At 41.1% G+C, this 23,918-nt stretch overlaps 1 protein-coding gene across 1 annotated transcript in view; it reads left to right on the forward strand.

The window, feature by feature from the left end:
• The window catches only part of LOC104036601 (proprotein convertase subtilisin/kexin type 5), a 252,794-nt gene that overhangs the window by 35,998 nt on the left and 192,878 nt on the right, over nt 1–23,918 (forward strand). The window contains exon 2 of the mRNA XM_075725548.1: nt 11,103–11,207. Within this exon, the coding sequence (XP_075581663.1) occupies nt 11,103–11,207 (105 nt within the window). The remainder of the gene's footprint in view (nt 1–11,102; nt 11,208–23,918) is intronic.

The raw sequence follows: 23,918 nt of genomic DNA on the forward strand, positions 1-23,918 counted from the left end.
TACACATCACAATATCTGGGATTTCCTTGAGTCTCTGACACGTGCCCATCTCTGCATCACTGTCTTTACACCTTTCTGCCTGTCTGGTCGAGAGATACCTTTGGTTCAGTACTAATCACCTTAGGGAAGTTTAAATATCCCTTATCACTGAACAGATCCCTCCCTATATTTCTTAGGCCAGTATATGATGATCGTGGCCAACTGACAAATCACAAAGCCATCACCTGGGCAAATTGATAAATACAAATAAACAGGGTTGCTGAGCCTTTCTTTCTAAAAGACTTAACCACCCTATGACATGAGGGTCTCTGGACTGTGTTGGTAAGGGCAGCAATAAATATGTCATCAATAAATGGTTCTACTATTGCAATAGACTGCTCTTTTGGAAGCTTTCTTGTAAATAAATATAATTTCCATCTTGTGAAATTTAAATAACTTCCATTTTTTGACTGGAAACTAGGAATATTAATCTGACACATTTAATTACATAGGGAGCAAGTTTTAGTGGTGGCTGGTATCTTTGGTGATTTCTTAATCTTTCTGACCTTGTAGGACTGATATGGCATGAAAACAAGTGTTTCAAAATGGAAATGCCAATCCATTTATATAGAAGAACACCTGGTTTTATCCAATTCATTGTTACCATTCCAGCTGACCAGCTTTCCCCTATTAAGTATTTCCCCTATTTAAATATTTCAATAACAATATGTTAAACAAATATGCAGCAGAAACATTTCTCCTTTCTCCAAGGAAATGCAGTTTGAGATATGCAGCTAAGCTTTCACTGAACCCTCAAATTGTAAGATTTTGTTTTCCGGACAATTAGGCTGCTAAGGAATATTCTTTAAATGTGTGAAATGGACATTTTATGCAAGCTTTGACCTGATTTTTGTCATTGGTTTTAGTAACTTCAGATATTTAATCACAAACTATAATTGACTGTCAGTTCTCCTTGACTTTTCTCTGTAGTTTGAAGTAATTTCACAGCTGATATAAGAACCTGGGCATTAGGACGCTAACTTACTATAGAACGTAGGCCTTGTTCCTCATTGAAGTCTAAATTAAAAAAAAAATTAAGTGTTTCTTCATTAAGTCCTTATTGCAGCCCCCATTAAATACAATGAAAGATCCCACTGATTCCAATGAAAGCTGAATTGAACCTTAATAGATCTTCCAGCACTATGGAAGCTGGCAGCGAAGGAGCGAGACCTATATATCTGAACTGATACATGTTCCATTTTTTTCCTCTGTCACTGGAAATAGCTACTTTAAATTGAATCTTACCTGACTATGCCTAGACTTAACAGTCCCTTGATGTGCTGTAATCTTCTTTTTTCTCATCAGTAAACATTAGTTATGATGATATTGATGTTTTCTTTCTTAATAGGTTTGAATGCTACATAATACATAATAATTTGGGGTTGGGGTGGGTTTTTTTTTTTTGTCTTGCTTGCTTACTTGTTTGTTTTTTTCTTTACACTTGCCTGCAGATTCTGTCAAATGGATTTTTTTTCCCCATTAAGAAATTATTGAACTTCAGTTACTCTATAGGATCCTATCCAGAAACTGTTACTCATATGAATAGTTGTTGCTCAAGTTGCCTTATACAAATTAAATGAGATTACTCACGGGAGTGGAGATTGCTTATCTAAATAATGGCTACTGACAAACATCACTTTTCTACAAAATAGTATAAACTTTTTTACAGCTCTAACACTGATGAAATAAGATGGGTGAACATATCAGCATCATGTCTGATTCTGGACAAGTTTTGTATCTGTATTTGGTTAAGTACACTTTACAGAGTGGTAGATCATCAGACTTTGATACAGTACAAAGTCAAAGAGGTATGTTGTAGGTTCACTGTAAAAGAGCAGTGGATTCAGTACCTCCATACATCATGTAGATGAACTTAACTGATTCCTAGATATTCCCATGAGTCACTACTTTATTACTCTTCAGTAAATTGTATTTGTGATAGAGGAGGAATTTACTTAAATCAAGTCTCCTGTGAAAGTCAAATGAAAACCTTGTACTTACTGTGACCAATAAAAGCTGAATAGAGATTTGAAAGGCAAAGTACAGTGTGAAAAGGTTTATTGCTGGCAATATAAATGCTCACTGGAAACAGTATGACTACTGTAGGTAACTGCTTTACTCAATTTGAATGTTATAAACTCTGTTGATATTAATGTGCTTAAAATGTTTAAATAAACTTGGTGCCCAGTTCTTAAATTTTTTACTTAAACAAGTATTCCCATTAGATATGATTTCCCTTGATTTACAACTTTTAAATTCAATTAGATTCAACAGAGCTATTTCTGATTTACAGTTTTGTAAATGAGATGACACTTGATCCCATTGGGACTGAGCAAATGTTTTCAAGCTTCAGGACAGGTACCATGGTTATTAAATACTTCATGATCAAGATTTAAAGGGAAATGAACATGAACTTCCTTTGCTGTGTGTTGTGGTTTAACTCCAGTAGGCATCTAAGCACCACACAGCAGCTCGCTCACACCCCCTCACACTTTTTAGTGAGAAAAATCGTGGGTTGAGATAAAGGCAGTTTAATAGGTAAAGCAAAAGCTGGGTGCGCAAGCAAAGCAAAATAAAGAATTCATTCCCTACTTCCCATCGGCAGGCAAATGTTTAGCCATTTCCAGGAAAGCAGGGCTTCATCACACACAACAGTTACTTGGGAAAACAAGCAAATATCCCTCCCTTCCTCCTTCTTCCCCCCAGCTTTTATCATATGGTATGGAATATCCCTTTTGGTCATTTGGGGTCAGCTGTCCCAGCTGTGTCCCCTCCCAACTTCTTGTGCACCCCCAGCCTACTCGCTGGCAGGCTGGCAGGGCAGTGTGAGAAGCAGAAAAGGCCTTGACACCTGGAAGCTTTGTAAGCACTGTTCAGCAATAGCTAAAACATACCTGTATTATCAACACTGTTTTGGTTTACAAATCCAAAACATAGCCCCATACAAGCTACTGTGAAGAAATTTAACTCTATCCCAGCTAAAACCAGTACACTGTGAAACTTTTCTTGTTGTAGTTTATTAAAACAAAACCTATTTCTTAATTAACCTTTATACTGTTTGCATGTTTGAAATAACAGTTTCAGAACCTTGTCAAGCCACATTCTTCTGCCATCCTTTTTAGTAGGGCAGATTAAATTAATAATTCTTAATGTGATTAAACACATATTAGAATAAAGCTATTGATGCAGATGCAGTTCTAATTTATATCTTTTTAATATCTGAAATTATTTTATAAATTCATACTATTTCCCAAGACCTGTGACTTAATACTTTCCCATTCTTGCAAAGATAGTTCTTCTAAAACTTAGTTGTGCTAAGGCCTCTCTGTTAAGTGTCAATACATATATGTTGTTTTTTAGCTTTTTTCATGTAATTTCAGGTGTTGAATGAGGTCGCAAAGAGAGCATTAAAGTACTGGAATCCCAAAAAGCAGAATTTAATTTGACAATATGTTTCAAAATGCAACTGCATACAATACATGTATGCAGAAGATATGATCTAGGAAGTTTTGTTGAATGCATCCTGAGCTTTGTAAAATTAATTAATCAATTATTAGTTCACCTTATTGTCTGGAGGCAAATTATTTTGGTTTATATTGCTAAGTATATTTTATAATATATTTAGAATAGAATATTTCTCTATTTAGAGGAGTAGAATATTGGAACTGTAAAAATATTTTAGACTGTTTCTAACTAGGAATTTAGAATTCTACATTTAATTTTAGATTCTAATTTGAATTGAATTTTAATTGTAGTTTAGAATTGAAGCTCTAAATATATTTAGATTGTATTCTGGAACAGAATAGAAACCCTTGAAAAGAAAAGCTACTAGAAAAAGGGATTGTTATAGAGGTAATCCAAAATGGAATATACAAACTCATATAAAGAATTTCTACTGCAAATTAAAATGTTCTTTTTATGGTCTTTTTAACCTGCATGGTCACTTAATTTAGCTACAGTCAATGTAAATTCTCATTAAAATTTACAAAATTACTTTGAAAAAATCTCAGCCTTGATAGTGAATTAGAATGATATCAAGACTTAAAATTGACCTTAGAGTATTGTTACTTTTTTATCCTACTAACAAAGGCACATGAAAAGTTAAAAGACTAAAGAGTTTATTTTCAGTTTTCCACTGAAAAACTTAATGTGCTACTTTATTTTTTTTGAAGTAAAATGCACCAGGAGGTAAGCAACAGTAATAACATTCTTATCTGAAAGAACACAATTCAGAGCTACATTATTTTAATGGCTTTGTTATTCATTTTAGACATCAACTAATTTGATGTCAAGGTAAGTCCACAGGGAGAATTTCTCCATGTAAATAGCTGAAACACAGAGAAAAATTGCCAAAAAACACAAAAGAAGTCAGGAGTGCGTAATACTAATTCAGTAAGGTGACATTTTTTTCCCCCATTTAAACAGAAGGAGAGGGAATTTCAAAGGTAAAGTATCAGCATATTTGTACCTAGAATGTGAAGAGATACAACCTGATTTATTTATATGGAAATTGTGATGTTTCTGTTGTAATAGCTAGGTGGTTTAATTTATCTGCCTAGATTGGATTTTTCCTTGTGTTTCATGCGCAGGTGATTCAGAAGGGTATCTTGTTTTCCTGGCTGAACTCTTTTGTCTTCCATACCAAGGATTTAAGGAACTGAGCAAGAACTCTTGAGTACAGTATAGCTTTTTTTACTGAGTTGATGGTAATTAGCATCTCATTTTATCTGGAATCTCTATCTATGAGACTCAGAAAAAATGTTTCAAGAAAGTGTAAGGATTGGTACAAGAGGGGTACATTTGAGGTCAAGTCCAACTTGTTCAAGAGTGTTACTATTCAGAAATGGCAACTCTGGCAATACTTGTGGACATATCTGTTTGCTATGAAACAAACCTGAAAAGAAGGGAATGTGAGAGGAGGACAGATATGAATTGGCAATTTTGGTTATGCCTACCTCAAGCACACACAGAGATGTTTGTACAACTTGGGCCATCTAATTTATGTTAGCTAACTGGGCATCAAATGGAATTGAAAACTGGGTTACTTGGACATTCGAACATAATTTGAATTCAGACTTTCAGAATAGACTTGGCTGAGTCTGAGGTGATAATCCATATTCATACCCACATTGCCTTGGTTCTGCTGCTGTTTCAGATTCTTTTATTGAACTAAGTTTGAGCACATCAAAAGTGCACTTTTCCCCTACCCAACAGATATTCCTTAATGTACTGATTTAGAACCTCTGTAATACAGAAACTGAATATCATCATTTCTCTCCTTTAGACTAGGCAGACTGATATTATCTTGCTGCTGCAGATCAAGACAAGACCACAGTGTTCATCAGTTCTGGTAGTTCCTGTGGTTTTTTTTAATGCCATCTGCCTGTAGTGTTGTGGTTAGGCACAGCCAGCAACTAAGCAATATGCAGCTGCTCGCTCACTCCCCCAACCCCGATGGGATGGGGGAGAAAATCGGAAGAGTAAGAATGACCACTTCCGAAGCAGCTTGAACCCCTTCATATGCTGCCAATATCTCTTTCTCAGTTGGAGTATAGTGGGCTTCGGATCCTCTGTATCCCCGACTCCAAAACCCTAGGGGTCGACCTCGAGTCTCCCCTGGTGCTTTCTGCCAGAGGCTCCAGGTAGGGCCATTCTCCCCGGCTGCAGTGTAGAGCACATTTTTAATATCCTGCCCTGCCCGGACTGGCCCAAGGGCTACTGCATGAACTATCTCCTATTTAATTTGTTCAAAGGCTTGTTGTTGCTCAGGGCCCCATTTGAAATCGTTCTTCTTCCAGGTCACTTGATAGAAAGGGCTTACGATCTGGCTGTAATTTGGAATATGCATTCTCCAAAACCCCACAACGCCTAAGAAAGCTTGTGTTTCCTTTTTGCTAGTTGGTGGGGACATAGCTGTTATTTTGTGGATCACATCCATTGGGATCTGACGACGTCCATCTTGCCATTTTATTCCTAAGAATTGGCTCTCCTGTGCAGGTCCCTTGACCTTACTTTGTTTTATGGCAAAACCAGCCTTCAGAAGGATTTGGACTATTTTCTTTCCCTTCTCAAAAACTTCTTCTGCTGTACTGCCCCACACAATGATGTCATCAATATACTGCAGGTGTTCTGGAGCTTCACCCTGTTCCAGTGCCGTATGAAGCAGTCCATGGCAAATGGTGGGGCTGTGCTTCCACCCCTGGGGCAGTCGGTTCCAGGTGTACTGAACATCCCTCCAGGTAAAAGCAAACTGTGGCCTGCACTCTGCTGCCAAAGGGATGGAGAAAAATGCATTAGCAATGTCAATTGTGGCATACCACTTGGCTGCCTTTGACTCCAGTTCGCATTGAAGTTCTAGCATGTCTGGCACGGCAGCCCTCAGTGGCGGTGTAACTTCATTCAGGCCACAATAGTCCACTGTTGGTCTCCAGTCCCCACTAGACTTTTGCACTGGCCATACGGGACTGTTAAAGGGTGAGCGAGTCTTGCTGATCACTCCCTGGCTCTCCAGTCGACGAATCAGGTTATGGATGGGAATCAGGGAGTCTCGGTTGGTGCGATATTGCCGTCGATGCACTGTTGTGAATAGTTTAATAACTGAAATAAAGTAAAATAGTAGCGATAATAATAACAATATAAGAATGATGATAATAATATACAAAGCAAGTGATGCACAATGCAATTGCTCACCACCCGCCGACCGATACCCAGACAGTTCCCGAGCAGCAATCGCTGCTCCCCGGCCAACCCCCCACAGTTCATATACTGAGCATGACGTCATACGGTATGGAATAGCCCTTTGGTCAGTTTGGATCAACTATTCTGGCTGTGCCCCCTCCCAGTTTCTTGTGCACCTGGCAGAGCATGGGAAGCTGAAAAGTCCTTGACTAGCATAAGCAGTACTCAGCAACAACTAAAAACATCAGTGTGTTATCAGCATTATTCTCATCCTAAATCCAAAACACAGCACTATGCCAGCTACTGGGAAGAAAATTAACTCTATCCCAGCCGAAACCAGGACATGTAGTAATCCAAGAACCTGTTTTAACTCATGCAGGGTAGTGTAGGATATCAGCCCCCCCCAAAAAAAGGTGATTTAGTTTATTGATTAGGTTAGAAACTGTTGGGAAGGCATATCTCAAGCTGCTTCCATTAGTGTTAACAACTTCCCTGCTAATGTTTTGTTACATGAACATATCAGTTGTTGTGTCAGAGTCTAGTCATGTAGGTCAGTTTGGTTATCATATATGGATATTTAAGGTGTATTTCATTGGCAACTTTGGCATTTATTGCCTTACAGAATTTATGAAGACACTCACATGTCAAGGTAGATGAATTCTTTCAGTCATTATATCCTAAATTATCTTAATACTGTTATAGAATATAAAACTGCATATTGAAGACTAAACCTAAAAAGTTTGGCTCTTGTTTCATTGTTAATATCTTTTAAATTCATTGATTTTCTCAACTTTAAAAAGAAAATAAGACCTACTAAATATAAAATTAATGTATACATATGGATATTTGTGTTTTTGTGGGATTCTACTGCAGTGTTGTAGGATTTTTGTTTCCAGGAGTTATTTTTATCCTTGAATAAGCATAATATGGTACTATTTAAATGTATGTTTGTATCTATTTAAAATTTTCAGTGATGAAGATTACCTCTGAAGAGTAATCCACCCCCCTTCTACTCATTCTCCTTGCTTTTGCCCAGGCAATTCCTCAGGAATGTTTCTCAATCTCTTTTTAAAGAAATCAGGCCTTCCAGGTCAAAAAGAAGATTACAACGATTTCCTAAGGATAAAACAGCTAAATTGTCATCAGTCTCGAAGGTGGTTAGATCTACAGTTTGGTGTTTCTGTCTTTGTATTCCTTTCCCTCTGATAGTGCCTCTAAACTTGGTAGTTAAAAGTATAAAAAACAATTTAACAAGAACATCCATAATAATAAGTTTTATTGTGCTATATTTCCATGGTTTAACTATTTGCCAAGTGGTCCAAAGATTTGGAAGGTCTAAATAAATTCCCATTAAGGGAAAAAAGGGCAATATAATTTTTAATAATACTGGTGTTACCTTACTGCAAGAGGCACTGACAGTTAGAAAATATGAATTAAATTCCATTTAAAAGATTTAGGATCCTTTTATTTCCCTGAGAATTATGAACTAAGGCAGGAGATGTCAGCATTTTTAAAATTTTTTATTATTATTATTATTATTATTATTATTATTATTATTATTATTATTAAAGTGACGGTGCCTGGAAGACATGGCATTACAGTTACCACACTTAATTCTGTCTCCTGAGGACAAGGTCTCAGAGGGAGTACAGCCATCAAGCATTACAAAGCCTCAGGCTTTTCTCCTTTGATTGGAAAGTAGAACATGCACATCCCTGCATGTGTGCACAAGTCTAGTCAGTAAAATAAACATGGGACTGTCTTCTATCCCCTCCAGTGTCTTTTGTGGGTGGCCAGTGGTGCTAAACTGTAGGACCTCCAGGAGTGCAATTAGGCCACCCTCTAACTCTGCCATTTTGGATGCTCTTAAAGAGGTAAGCTACAGTTTATCCTTAGAAAAAAAGGCCCCAAACTAGTGCAAGACAAAACAGAGAACTGGACGATATTGAGATCTATGCAGCACAAAACAGGACAGTTTTGTTTATTTTCCCTGAAATACAACATGTTTCTATCTATGCAGTTCTGTGCAGTGGTAAAATGCAATTACCTGCTTGAGCTCTGACTTTTAAATAATGTATGTGTTTGTGTATACACACACGTACACACACAGTAGTATGTCTCCAATTCACACTAAAGATAGCAAGGTTCATAAAAGCCTAACCTCTTTACAGTATTGTGGTATGGTTAATATGCATATTACTAGTTTCTGAGGATTTAAGAAGCAAGAGTAGCATCATTCGACAGTGGTTAGCACTTCAGCACTGTTTTAGGCTACTCGTGTGTTAAGGACACATCTAGGAAGTGACTGATGTCCCTTTGTCTTGAGGCAGCATGCTGTCACCTGTACTGGTGCTAACCCTGGAGCCAAATTTCAGTGGTTGATATAAATAATAATAATTCAAAAACCATGAAACATTGGCCTGATATTTAGGGACATTCGTTGTGCTGCAGGTTGTTCAACTATCAGAATAAACAAATTAATACAGTCACAAGTGATATAACAACACAACTGTGTACAATAATGTCCTTAATTACCTTTTGGACTGGCTAAAATCATCATGGAAACTGCATGTTATTCTGACTCACACTACGTCACCAATAGAGTATGCTCATCCATGGACAAAGAAACAGTGTTTGCTTTGGTACCTGCTGTGGTGATAGATTTTGGCCCACAAAGAACTGCATGTGAATGATCTCAGGATGCCCAGGGTCCTGCAGCTCTGAGATGTCTGTGAGAAGACTTTCCCCTGGAGATTTAAGGAGGGTTTATTCACAGATATGCACATGGAGACTGAGACCAGGCTCCTCCATGGGACAGAAATGCACCATTTCAGCTTGAATCTCCTCTGAAACAGAAGGCATCATGGGAATTGCTATTGTAGTATTAATATGCTTTATTTAGGCTTAGTCAAACCAATTCCTATTTAATTTATGATAAACTGACTTGGTTTAACTGAATGCTTCCATATTTGACTTAAAGTAAACATAAATCATTCTTTCTGAAAATTAAATGTTGATGGACCCATTTAACTGTACAGACTGAGAATAATATCGTAAACCCTGGTGCAGTTTCCCCTTTAGAAATATTCATTTAAATTGTGGACTTTTTTTTCCAAAAGTTCTCCCTCATTCCCCAGTGCTGTTTGCATTTTAAACTTTAAGATAAAATATTCAAGTGCTCCTTGGGAACAATAATTTTCTATCAATATTTGTTCTCAGTCTACTCTGATATTTTGTCAAGATTTTTGTGTTCTAATATTTTAAAAGCAGATTTTTGGAGTTCCTCAGTGGCTTATTTCCAATTCTCTTTGAACCTTTAATGTTGAACACTCTAGTTTCCTACATGCATATTCTTATAGATATAAATTCAGAATATAGGATCTTTAACATTAGAGCTTTTCAGTGTTGCTCCATCCTATTTGGTGATTTCATTCAGATTTATTTTTAAAAACCAAACCTGTTTTCTGAGGCCAATTTGATTTTCAACTTGAAATAACAGTAAGCTCCATTGTGTCTTTTTTACTCATCATTAAGAAACCTTTAACTAAATTATTAAGTGTCTTACAAGATTTACAGTGTGATAGAAGGACAAATTCCAAATCTCTTGGGGAGACATTGCTCTAAAGACAAGGAAGCTGAATGTTTGCTTGTAGGTATGTGAAAGTAAATTTTCAAGTTATGAATATTTAGATATTAATGACTCTGGAAGTGGAAATTTCTTAAAATTGTGAAGGCTGTTTTAGTTTAATATTTACATTGCTACTGTGTACTGATGGAATGAATAAGTATTTTTATTGTACTGTTTTGTATTTGCAATTTTGCATGAATTGATTTTGTACTTCTAGTTATCTTATGAAGTTACCATTTCCATCTTTCTTTCTTCTACTTCTTTCTTGCCCACCTTCTGCAGAAAGAGAAGCCTATTCCTGGTGCATAGTCTGATGCTGTGGATGTCTTTTTAATAATTTTTTTATAAATAACAATCTAGTGCATTTTACGGTATATTTCCTTATGCAAACTAGATGGAATGCTTTTTAATAACCATATACCCATTTGGTGATTATTATATGTTCCATTTGAAGACAGCTTGGATATAGATTAATATAGAATTGCTTAAAATACTGGATAAAATTTAAACATTAAAAAGGTAGATACGGACAGACTAAGCAGCTCAATTATAAACTATGGTTATGCAGTTACTGTCTCAAGGACACTCCATCCATTTCATATCATATGTCCTTCTTTTGAAAAATGATCACTTGGTTCAAGTAACATTTCAGCACAGTAGGAAACTGCATAATTTACAGACCTTCAAAAATGAAAACGATAAAACTACTTTCCATTAATTATATCTCCCCCTCTGTTTTTCTTTTCTCCCCTTACAGATTGGAACACTGAAGGATTACTACCACTTCTACCATAGTAAAACAATTAAAAGGTCAGTTCTCTCAAGTAGAGGTACCCACAGCTTCATTTCAATGGAACCCAAGGTAAGAAAATCCACCTACGTGTCTGAGGCAAAAGCCTTTACATTTTTTATATGAAATATTATACCAGGAGACATTCACCTGAATGGGATATAGCATTACAAGAATTGACCCTTTTTTACCAAGGTTCTGCTTCCCATTAAAATTAAGACAATACCATGCTATTAATTATGTGCTGTTGTTGGAACATAAGGTCTGACATTATTGGAGGAGCTGTAGTATAGGAATTTTGTACTAATCACTACCCTATATTCCCCTACAAAATCACCTATGTAACATTAATGGCTGTTATCTTCTGTAAATCAACAAGCTTTGGGAACGAAAATCAGTAATATAGGATGATATCAATGTTCAGATGAAGGTTTCTTTTTTTTTTTTTCTGGTCTTTTTTCTGGACTTAGAATGTGTGAGGGATTAAAATAAGAATATTCTTTTCTGTGGTCTTTCTGGCAGTTTCTACTGACCTTAATTTTAAGAGACTTCCCTCTGTATGAAAAATGGTATCAGACCTTCAGAGTATATATTATGTAATAGGCAACTGGCAGCATAATTTAAGTACTGATGTACAGTTGGGTATAATATTGTCATGTAGCTGTATCCACTTTTGTTTTAAACCTTTAACTTATGTGGTTAGTAGCTTCATCCCTAACTGCAAAATCGTATTTCTTGTGGTTGTCTTTTAGAAAGGAAGTTTAAAGCATATCTTCTTTAGCATTTTTATGCTGTTCAAGCAACCCACTCCCCCACAACAAAACCCTCAAAACCCTAGTGGTTTCCACTGGTTAAAATAGTCATTCTTTTTTTAGACCTTGGATTAGAATTGTGGTCTGTGAAGGATTTGTGCTATCTTAAAACTTGGCAAGAATTTAAAAGAAGTCTAAGTTATCAACAAAAGACAGTTTGAATGCTCCACATTTACCATTTCCTACAAGTTAGGCATCATAGAGGAATGCTAAAGGATACACGAATACTTCTGCAGTCTGGAAAGCCATATGTTGTGGTTTAACCCAGCAGGCAGCTAAACACCACATGGCTGTTTGCTCCCTTTCCCCCTCCCCAGCAGGATGGGGGAGAGAATCAGAAAAAAAAAGTAAAATTCGTGGGTTGAGATAATGACAGTTCAATAGGACAGAAAAGGAAGGGAAAATAATAGTAATAATAATAATATGCAAAATAAGTGATGCAGAACGCAATTGCTCACCACCCAATGACCAATACCCAGCCAGTTCCCGAGCAGTGATCGCAGCCTCCCGGCCAACCCCCCCCAGTTTATATACGGAGCATGATGTCGTATGGTATGGAATAGCCCTTTGGTCAGTTTGGATCAACTATTCTGGCTGTGCCCCCTCCCAGTTTCTTGTGCAGAGCATGGGAAGCTGAAAAGTCCTTGACTAGCATAAGCAGTACTTAGCAACAACTAAAACATCAGTGTGTTATCAACATTCTTCTCCTACTAAATCCAAAACACAGCACTATGCCAGCTACTAGGAAGAAAATTAACTCTATCCCAGCCGAAACCAGGACACTGTATTTAGGACTGAAGTCCCTCCTGAGGAAGGTACAGGATGAGGGAAATGCATACAGAGCATTTCACCCCTGTATTAATAGGGCTGGGCTGCTAATTTCTGTAAGAGGCTCAGAGGCTCTACTGAGCAGCATGTTTCAGGGATTAGTATGAAAATGGTTAGGGCACAATTCTCTGTTCCCATGAATGTTGACACCCACCATTCAAACATTAAGCACTGTACTCAGAATAGGTGACACTCCAAAAGGAAAGGAAAGTGTTCACATCTGTCTCATTCCATGCTGTTTCCCACATGCACAGAGGTTGTGAAGTGATTTATATGCAAATGCACAAGTTCACATGTACATACAACCTTAAACATACCTGTTACACCCAGCTTCCAGATACCCCTTCTGCATCTCTGGCAGCCAGCCCAAATTACTGTGGCTAAAATCATGAGAGATTCTAAGGCAGAGCACAGCAGAAAATTGAAGACATAATTTCATTTCTCAGTGCCTTCTATGTTATACAATTTGGGTCTTGTCCCATATGCAGCATTCTGTGCTAGTGCTGGTACAGGAATCACATTGTGGAATCATTGTTAAATATCACATTAATAATGAGAAACTCTACTGAGGGTTGTGCGAGACACTCCACCCTGTTAATGATTCTGTACCCAAAGGGAAGGTTACAGTCTAATACCTTGATCTGGCAAAAGTGTTTGTGATTGACTTTGTGATTGCTCTACTGAATCTGGGCTTGGGAATTCTTGTGTGGCTGCAGACATGTCAAAATATGGACACCAGTATTTGTAGGCTAATGTCTGGTTTGTCCTCAGCGTATATAACATTTCATGATTATTAAAGTAGGCTTAAATGCAATTGTTTTGTATAAGCTGGACCTTTTAAAAACAAAACGTTTAATCTTAAAAAAGGCACATTGCATGGCTACGATTTTTTCATGCTAAGAAGATGGTCATCAAGGTGTGTTTTCCATTTATTTCTGAATTTAAATGTGCCAAGATTGGAGTATGAGGTTGAGTTAAGGAGAAAATAAAACTTTGGCCAATTTATATTTCATGTAGGAAGCACAAAATACAGCAGGAATGAAGAATTTCATTACAATACTAAAACCCTGGGTTTTTAAAAGCAGCATCTTGGACTTCAAGCTTAGAGGAATTCTGATGAGAATGCTGTTATGGGAAAGCTTATGTTTCATATTGGCAATGCTAAGTGTTAAGTTGTTAAACCTCATTAGTGAACAAAAATATTTTGTTAGTCAAATAGAATAACAGAACCATTAAACCTTGGGATTAGGTGAACTACTGATGTCTGCCTGGGTAGACATAATCTGTATTAGTACTCAGAGAACAAAGAATCAATAGCACTTGGTAAAAGAATAATAGGAACTGCCACTCTGTTTTCCATGTTCAGAGTCTGACTGGGGAATTTTAGTTAGTTATTAAGTAATGATGTGCTTACCACTGTGGACCCTTTATTTAATTGTCTCAGAATCATAGAATCATAGAATCGTCTAGGTTGGAAAAGACCTTTAAGATCATCCAGTCCAACCATTAACCTACACTACCAAGCCCACCTAAACCAATCAAGGGCAGACTAGACTAAACCATATCCCGAAGTGCCACATCTACCCGTTTTTTGAACACTTCCAGGGATGGTGACTCCACCACCTCTCTGGGCAGCCTGTTCCAATGCTTGACCACCCTTTCCGTAAAGAAATTTTTCCTAATTTCCAGTCTAAACCTCCCCTGGCGCAGCTTGAGCCCATTTCCTCTCGTCCTATCGCTAGCTACTTGGGAGAAGAGACCAACACCCACCTCACTACTACCTCCTTTCAGGTAGTTGTAGAGAGCGATAAGGTCTCCCCTCAGCCTCCTCTTCTCTAGGCTAAAGAATCCCAGTTCCCTCAGCTGCTCCTCATAAGACTTGCTCTCCAGACCCTTCACCAGCCTTGTTGCCCGTCTCTGAACACGCTCCAGCACCTCAATGTCTTTCTTGTATTGAGGGGCCCAAAACTGGACACAGTATTCCAGGTGCGGCCTCACCAGCGCCGAGTACAGGGGGACAATCACCTCCCTGCTCCTGCTGGCCACAGCATTCCTGATACAAGCCAGGATGCTGTTGGCCTTCTTGGCCACCTGGGCACACTGCTGGCTCATGTTCAGCCGGCTATCTACCAACACCCCCAGGTCCTTTTCGGCCAGGCAGCTTTCCAGCCACTCCTCCCCAAGCCTGTAGCGTTGCATGGGGTTGTTGTGACCGAAGTGCAGGACCCGGCACTTGGCCTTGTTGAACCTCATACAGTTGGCCACGGCCCATCGATCCAGCCTGTCCAGGTCCCTCTGCAGGGCCATCCTACCCTCGAGCAGATCGACACTCCCACCCAGTTGGGTGTCATCTGCAAACTTTCTGAGGGTGCACTCAATCCCCTCATCCAGATCATTGATAAAGATATTGAACAAGGCTGGCCCTAAAACAGAGCCCTGGGGAACACCGCTCGTGACCGGCCGCCAACTGGACTTAACTCCATTTACCACTACTCTCTGGGCTCGGCCACCCAACCAGTTCTTTACCCAGCGAAGAGTATGCCTGTCCAAGCCGTGAGCTGCCAGCTTCCCGAGGAGGATATTATGCAAGATGGTGTCAAAAGCTTTGCTAAAGTCCAGGTAGATGACATCCGCAGCCTTTCCATCATCTACCAGGCGGGTCACCAGGTCATAGAAGGAGATCAGGTTGGTCAAGCAGGACCTGCCTTTCGTGAACCCATGTTGGCTGGGTCTGATCCCCTGGTTGACCTGTACTTGCCTGTGGAGTTCGCTCAATATGAACCTCTCCATAATCTTTCCCGGCACCGAGGTCAGGCTGACAGGCCTGTAGTTCCCCGGGTCCTCCTTCCGGCCCTTCTTGTAGATGGGCGTCACATTGGCAAGCCTCCAGTAATCTGGGACCTCCCCTGTTAACCAGGACTGCTGATAGATGATGGAAAGTGGCTTGGCGAGCTCCTCTGCCAGCTCCCTCAATACTCTCGGGTGGATCCCATCTGGCCCCATAGACTTGTGAGCGTCCAGGTGGCATAGCAGGTCATTAACTGCTTCCTCCTGGACTATGAGGGCTCCATTCTGGTCCCCATCCCTATCCTCTAGCTCAGGGGCCTGAGTACACTGGGGATGACCGGTCTGGCTGTTGAACACAGAGGCAAAGAAGGTGTTAAGTACTTCAGCCTTTTCCTTGTCCTCGGTGACAATGTTACCCCCCACATCCAGCAAAGAATGGAGATCCTCCTTGGCTCTCCTTTTATTGCTGATGTACTTATAAAAGCATTTTTTATTGTCTTTTACAGCACTGGCCAGATTGAGTTCTAGCTGGGCTTTTGCTTTTCTAATTTCCTCCCTGCAGGACCTAACAAGATCCCTGTACACCTCCTGAGTTGCCCGCCCCTTCTTCCAAAGGTGATAGACTCTCTTTTTTTCCCTGAGTCCCCGCAAAAGCTCCCTATTCAGCCAGGCCGGTCGATTTCCCCGCCGGTTGGTCTTACGACACACGGGGACAGCCCGCTCCTGCGCCCTTAAGACTTCCTTCTTGAAGAGGGCCCAGCCTTCCTGGACCCCTTTGCCCTTCAGGACCGCCTCCCAAGGGACTTTCCCAACCAGTGTCCTGAAGAGGGCAAAGTCTGCCCTCCGGAAGTCCATGGTAATAGTTTTGCTGCCCCTCCGCTTAGCATCACCCAAAATTGAGAACTTTATCATGTCGTGGTCGCTAAGCCCGAGACGGCCTCCAACCTCGACATTTCCCACAAGCCCTTCTCTGTTGGTAAACAGCAGGTCAAGCGGGGCACCTCCCCTGGTAGGCTCGCTTACCAGCTGCATTAGAAAGTTGTCCCCCACATACTCTAGGAACTTCCAAGACTGCTGCCTCTCTGCTGTGTGGTATTTCCAGCAGATGTCTGGCAAGTTGAAGTCCCCCATGAGAACAAGGGCTAGCGATTGTGGGACTTCTGCCAGCTGTTTATAGAATGCCTCATCTACCTCTACATCCTGGTTGGGTGGTCTATAGCAGACTCCCAACAGGACATCCGCCTTTCCGGCCTTCCCCCTCATCCTTACCCATAAGCATTCCACCTTGTCATCACCACTGTCAAGCTCTATGCAGTCGAAACACTCCCTAACATACAGAGCCACCCCACCGCCTTTCCTTCCCTGCCTATCCCTTCTGAAGAGCTTATAGCCCTCCAGTGCAGCACTCCAGTCATGAGAGTCGTCCCACCACGTTTCCGTGATGGCGACTATGTCATAGCCATCCTGCTGCACAAGGGCCTCCAGCTCCTCCTGTTTGTTGCCCATGCTACGTGCATTGGTGTAGATGCACTTAAGCTGGGCTATCGATTTCGCCCCCAACGTTGTCATGCTGCCCCTGGGCCCCTCACTAGCGGGCCCGTTTATATCCCCTTCCCCCTTCAAACCTAGTTTAAAGCCTTCTCAATGAGTCCCGCCAACTCATGGGCGAGAATCCTTTTCCCCCTTGGAGACAGCCGATCTCCATCAGCCGCCAGCAGGCCCGGTGCCGTGTAGACCTCCCCATGATCAAAAAACCCAAAATTCCACTGATGGCACCAGCCTTTGAGCCACCTGTTAATCAGGTGAGTTTTCCCATTCCTTTCAGCATTCCTTGCTGCCACTGACGGGATTGAGGTAAATGCTTTACACAAGCCATCTTTCTTTCTTTAGCTCAGTGAAGATCAAGAATCAGATTTGGTATTTTTAAGGAGCCTGTTGCTCGGTGAAATAGAATATGAACTGATTCACAATGTATGAGAGGACATAGCAACATTTCACTTTAGTACCTGCCTCTGGAGTATTAAACACAGTTTGATATAAACATGAGCAAATAGTCCTACACTTAGATCATGTTATAGGGCTTCCTGAGATACAAAGTTGCTGATCACTGGCACCCAACTGCATTAGATCCTGTTATAATTAGCGCTGTTCTAACAGTTCTTATATTGTTGTAAAGTTTGTACAAGATGGTTGGTATTTTGTTTGTTTAATGGTGATTGAAATCTGTACTTACAGGGGTGCCTGGTATATTAGTCCTAGCTTAAACCAGATTCTGCATCAGCAAAAATCCCTGAGAAACCTGTATTGCTTGAGCAAGAATCAAGAATAATTTAAACATGCTGAGGATGCATGACAGCATCACACTTATTTTCAATTGTGATCCAGTATGAACTAGATTGCAGTTCACAACGTACCTAGACCTAGAGGTTTCATCCTGAGAGTAGGGTAAAACATCCTGTTCTGTCTAATCATTTTGGGGAATAGCAACCTAAGAAGTTGGTGTTCCTTTCCTGCACATGAAAGAGTGTTTGGTCTGTACGTGATACAAAACCAGCTCAAAGCTGAAACTTGTGTGACAGTAACCTAAAGGTGAAAGGCTGAATCCTATCATAATGTCATGATTAATCCTTAATCATAATGTTAATGGGACTGAGATTTCTTTGTGAAGAATAAAAACTTTGTTAATGTCCAATTCTATTACCACATTAATGAGATGATAGCTGATTTTTCTATTAGTGCTTAAAAAGAAAACCCTCAGAAATAATCATCAAAACTACCTACTGGAATTACCTTTTGATGTTTTCTGCTAAAAGCAGAAAAAAGGCTGGTAGGGTTTCAGTGTAATACAATTTTAGAAATTAAAAATGTACACTGTCAGAGAAGTGCTTCTTGACATAAATTATCATGTTTGATTACTTACACTTATATTTCAGCTTCATCATAATTATCCCAGTTGTTAGCACCTGCCTTAAAGGGTTTTTCTCCTGTCCATATCCTTAATTGCATCTGGATTAAAAAGAAAAATTAGATTACAGAAAATTCTAATTTTCTGTTTGCCAAGTCATTTTGCAGAACTCCTTTGCAATGATAATATTGCTGTTAACTGTTGGGCAAGAGTTGGAGATTAGTCTAGAGGTTTTAACCATCTCACTTCCTAAATAGTATAGCAAATGGTTTCAGAAAAGAAAAGAAATTTATTCAGCAGGATTGCATTCTCTAGCTATTTTCTTATAGTGATTTTCTTAAGCTGATAGAGGGATGGGCAGGGAAATTAAAAGACAAGGTGGCAAGTAGTTGGGTTGAGATTTTGACCAGTAGTATGCTGTGAAAAACTGCAGTGCCTCACCCTTTTTATCATGTTATCACGGCATCACATAAGCCCAGCATCAGAACAGGTGGCAAATATATCATTCTAGTGAGCAACAGAGTTTACAGGGATCTTGGTGCAGCTGCTATTACAGTCTCTGGGTTTCATGGTCAATGAGAAAGGTGGTGGCTGACTATAAAGACAGAGGCAATGGCTCAGCCATCTCTGACAGAAGTAGCCAAAACTTTGTGAGATAAGAATATTCAAAATGAAGCAGATCACATGGGACTCTGGACTTAGATGTTTCTGGAGCCTTTTGGCTGTGGAAAGGCAAAAGCAAAAGATATAAGATATATGCTATGACCTGGGGCTTTGCCAAGGACTCTATGAAGAAAAAAAATTCTGAAGCATCCCAAAGCTCAATTAGAGCTGAAACTGGCCAGTGCCGTATCTCACAACAATAAGGGCTTTGTTAAGTACATTAATAGCAAAAGGAGGTCTAAAGAAAACATTGGACCGATACTTGTAGAAGATGGTCACCTGACTAATAAGGATGAAGAAAAAAATGGAGGCATTCAATGCTTTTTTTGCCTCAGTCTTTAATATCAATGATAGACCTTGGGCTGCCCAGCCCACTGAGTTGGAGGACCACAACTGCAGAAACAGTGACTTTCCATTTGTGGGCACTGAAATTGTAAGGGACCAGTTGTATCAGCTGAACGTTCATAAGTCCATGGGGCCTGATGGGATTCACCCCAGAGTACTGAAGGAGCTAGCAGGACCCCCCTCGATCATCTACCAAAGGTCTTGGGAGTCTGGGGAGGTCCCTGCTGACTGGAAGTTAGCCAATGTTATTCCAATTCACAAGAAGAACTTGAGGGAAGACCCAGGAAACTACAGACCTGTTCATCTAACCTCAGTACCTGGAAAAATTATGGAGAAGATCATGCTGGGTGCTATCAAAAGGCATTTAAAGAACAATGCAATCATCAGGCACAGCCAACAAGGGTTCACAAAGGGAAAGTCCTGTTTAACGGATTTGATATCCTTCTACGATAAGGTCACCTGCCTAGTGGATGAAGGGAAGGCGATGGATGTATTTTTTCTGGATTTTAGTAAGGCATTTGATGCTGTCCCTCACAGCATCCTTCTGGACAAGTTGTCTAATTGTGAGATGAGCAGCTACATGGTGTGCTGGGTTCTGAAGGGCTGGGCTTCAGAACTGGCTGAAGGGCAGGGCTCAAACAGTTGTAGCGAAAGGGGCTACATCTGGCAGGTGACCAGTCACCAGCGGTGTTCCTCAGGGCTCAATTCTAGGGCTGGTTCCAATCAATATTTTTATCGATGATCTGGATGCAGGAGTTGAATGCACCCTTAGCAAGTTTGCTGACAGTACTAAACTGGGAGGTGCTGCTGACTGTCTTGAGGGACGAGAGGCCTTGCAGAGGGATCTGGATAGATTGGAGCATTGGGCAATCATCAGCGGCATGAAATTTAACAAGTCCAAGTGCCGGGTTCTGCACCTGGGACAGAGTAATGCCGGACACAAGCATAGATTGGGAGAGGAGTGGCTGGAGAGCAGGCCTGCAGAAAGGGATCTGGGGGTGCTGGTTGACAGCAGGCTCAACAGGAGTCAGCAGCGTGCCCTGACAGCCAAGAGGGCAAACCGCATCCTGGGGTGCATCAAACACAGTATAACCAGCTGGTCAAAAGAGGTGATTATCCCGCTGTATTTAGCATTGGTGCAGCCTCACCTTGAGTACTGTGTGCAGTTCTGGGCCCCACAATTTAAGAAGGATGTTAAGGTCCTTGAATGCGTTCAGAGGAGGGCAGCAAAGCTGGTGAAAGGGCTGGAAGGCATGTCCTATGAGGAGCAGCTAAGGGCTCTGAGTTTTCTAATTTGGAGAGAAGGAGGCTGAGGGGCAACCTCATTTCTCTCTACAGCTTCCTGAGGAGGGGAAGTGGAGAAGGAGGTGCTGATCTCTTCTCCCTGGTATCCTGTGATAGGACGCGTGGGAATGGTTCCAAGCTGTGCCAGGGGAGGTTCAGACTAGACATTAGGAAACATTTCCTTACCGAGAGGGTGGTCAAACACTGGAACAGGCTTCCTAGAGAGGTGGTCGATGCCCCATGTCTGTCAGTGTTTAAGAGGCATTTGGACAATGTCCTTAATAATATGCTTAAATTTTTGGTCAGCCCCGAAGTGGTCAGGCAGTTGGACTGGATGATCATTGTAGGTCCCTTCCAACTGAACTAAACTATTCTGTTCTGTTCTGTTCTATTTTATTCTATTCTGTTCTATTCTATTCTATTCTGTTCTGTTCTGTTCTGTTCTATTCTATTCTATTCTATTCTATTCTATTCTATTTTGAATATTGCAAAGCAACATGTGGCTTGAAGTCTTTATTACTTCAAAAAATTAGCTGGATTTTAGCTGAGAGCTGTTTAAAAACACAGGTGATTGTTCTTTTGAGGAATTGTGGTTTTTGACCTTTCTGCATTTGGTGAATCTGGGGCTCCTGCCAACTGAACTTCTTGGCTTTTGCTTCATACTGTGTGTTCTGTTGTTACATTTCCTTTTCAGTACACATGTAGACCAGATGTTAGGAACAGTGGCAATATTTATGACCATAGTCTAGATCTTGTTACAGAAATTGGTTTAGGGCCCTCAAAAAATATGCAGACATGTTATTTAGGAGTGATGGAGAAGAAAAGTTGGAGAGTATCAAAAGTGACTACAGAGCTCTGGGGGCAGTAGTCAAGGGCATGGTGGCCCAGGTGGTGTTCTCCTCAGTCTTGCCGGTGAGGAGAAAGGGTGTGAGGAGAAGGGCACTAATAGGACAAGTCAATAATTGCCTGCAGAACTGGTGTTGGCGACAGGGTTTTGGTTTCTATGACCATGGAAACCTGTTTGCAGACCAGCGTTTGCTTGGGAGATGGGATCCATCTCACTAAGCAGGCCAAAGGTATTTTTGCCAGCAGGATGGCTAACCTCATAAGGAGGGCTTTAAACTAAGAATGATGGGGGAGGGAGAGAGTAACCAGCAGCCCTGTGAGTGAGTGATGGACAGGATTGCCGAGCAAAGGGCCTAAGGTGATGTGACTGAAAGGGATCACAAAATCAACAAAATGGGGCTTAAGTGGGGCCACCTCTGTCACTTGCATGTAAGCAAAGAATTGCATACAAGGCACCATTATGGAAAAATCCCCCAAACCCTCTCCAAAAACTCAACATGCTGGAGTGCCTCTCTAAAGTGCCTGTATACTAATGCATGCAGTATGGGGAATAAGCATGAGGAGTTAGAGATCTGTGTGTAGTTGCAGGGCTAGGATCTTGTTGGGATCATGGAGATGTGGTGGGATAGCTCCCATGACTGGAGTGTTGCAATGGAGGGATACAGGTTCTTTAGGAAGGACAGGATAGGAAGATGAGGAGGGGGAGTTGCCCTTTATGTGAGAGAACAGCTGGAATGAATGGAGTTCTGCCTGGGGATGGAGGCACTCCACAGACAGATAGGAGCAGCCTCAAGTTTGCAGGTTTTGGTCCTCATGGGGGACTTGAACCATCCCAGTATCTGCTGGAGGGACAACACAGCAGGACATAAGCAATCCAGGAGGTTCCTGGAGTGTATCGATGACAACTTCCTGACACAAGTGATAGAGGAGCTAGCGAGGGGAGGTGTTCTGCTGGACTTCATACTCACCAACAAGGGGCTCGTTGGGGATGTGAAGGTCAAAGGCAGCCTTGGCTGCAGTGACCATGAGATGGTGGAATTCAGGATCCTGAGGGCAGGGAGCAGGAGAAAAAGCAAGCTCACTTCAGGAGAGCAGACTTTGGCCTCTTCAAAGATCTGCTTGGAAGATTCCCTGGAGGGAAGAGGGGCCCACAAAAGATGGTTAATATTCAAGGGTCACCTTCTCCAAGCTCAGGAGAGTTCCATCCCAACAAATATAAAGTCAGGTAAAAATGGCTGAAGGCCTGTGTGGATGAACAAAAAGGTCCTAGCCAAAATCAAATACAAAAAGGAAGCATACAGAAGGTGAAAGTAAGGATGGGTAACCTGGGAGGAATACAGAGACATTGTCCAAGCATCCAGGGATGGGGTTAGGAAAGCCAAAGCCCAAATAGAATTGAATCTGGTCAGGGATGTCAAAGACAACAAGAAGGGCTTCAGTAAGTACATAGGTGACAAAAGGGAGACAAAGGAAAATGTGGGCCCATTGCTCAATGAGAAAAGGGAACCTGCTTACCCAGGACATGGAAAAGGCTGAGGTACTGAATGCTGCCTTTGCCTCAGTCTTTACTAGCAAGACTGGCCTTCAGGAATCCCAGGTCCCAGAGACCGGGGGAAAGCCTGGAGCAAGGAAGATGTGGTCCCTTGGTGGAAGAGGATCAGGTCAGGGAATACTTAAGCAAATTGGACATACATAAGTCTATGGGCCTTATGGGGATGCAGCCATGAATGCTGAGGGAGCTGGCTGATGTCATTCCAAGGCCACTCTCGATAATCTTTGAACAATCATGGTGACTGGGAGAAGTGCTTGAGGACTGGAGGAAAGCAAATGCCACTCCTATCTTCAAGAAGGGCAAGAAGGAGGACCCAGGGAGCTACAGGCTGGTCAGCCTCACCTTGATTGCTGGGGAGGTGATGGATCAAATAGTCCTGGAAGCCATTTCCAGGCACATGAAGGACAAAAAAATCATCAGGAGTAGACAGCATGTCTTCACCAAGGGGAAGTCATGCTTGACCAGCTTGATAAACTTCTGCAATGAAATGACTGGCCTGGTAGAGAGGGGAGAGCAGTGGACATTCTCTAGATGGACTTCAGGAAGGTCTTTGACACTGTCTCCCATAAGATCCTCATAGACAAACTGTTGAAATATGGGCTGGATGAGCTGACAGTGAGGTGGATTGAAAACTGGCTGAATGGCAAGACCCAGAGGGTGGTTATCAGTGACACAAAGTCTAGTTGGAGGCCAGTAACTAGCAGGGTACCCCAGGGGTCAATACTGGGTCCAGTCCTGTTTAACATCTTCATTAATGATCT

This window comes from Pelecanus crispus, chromosome W (assembly GCF_030463565.1).
Source record: "Pelecanus crispus isolate bPelCri1 chromosome W, bPelCri1.pri, whole genome shotgun sequence".
In the NCBI taxonomy this organism is placed as follows: domain Eukaryota; kingdom Metazoa; phylum Chordata; class Aves; order Pelecaniformes; family Pelecanidae; genus Pelecanus; species Pelecanus crispus.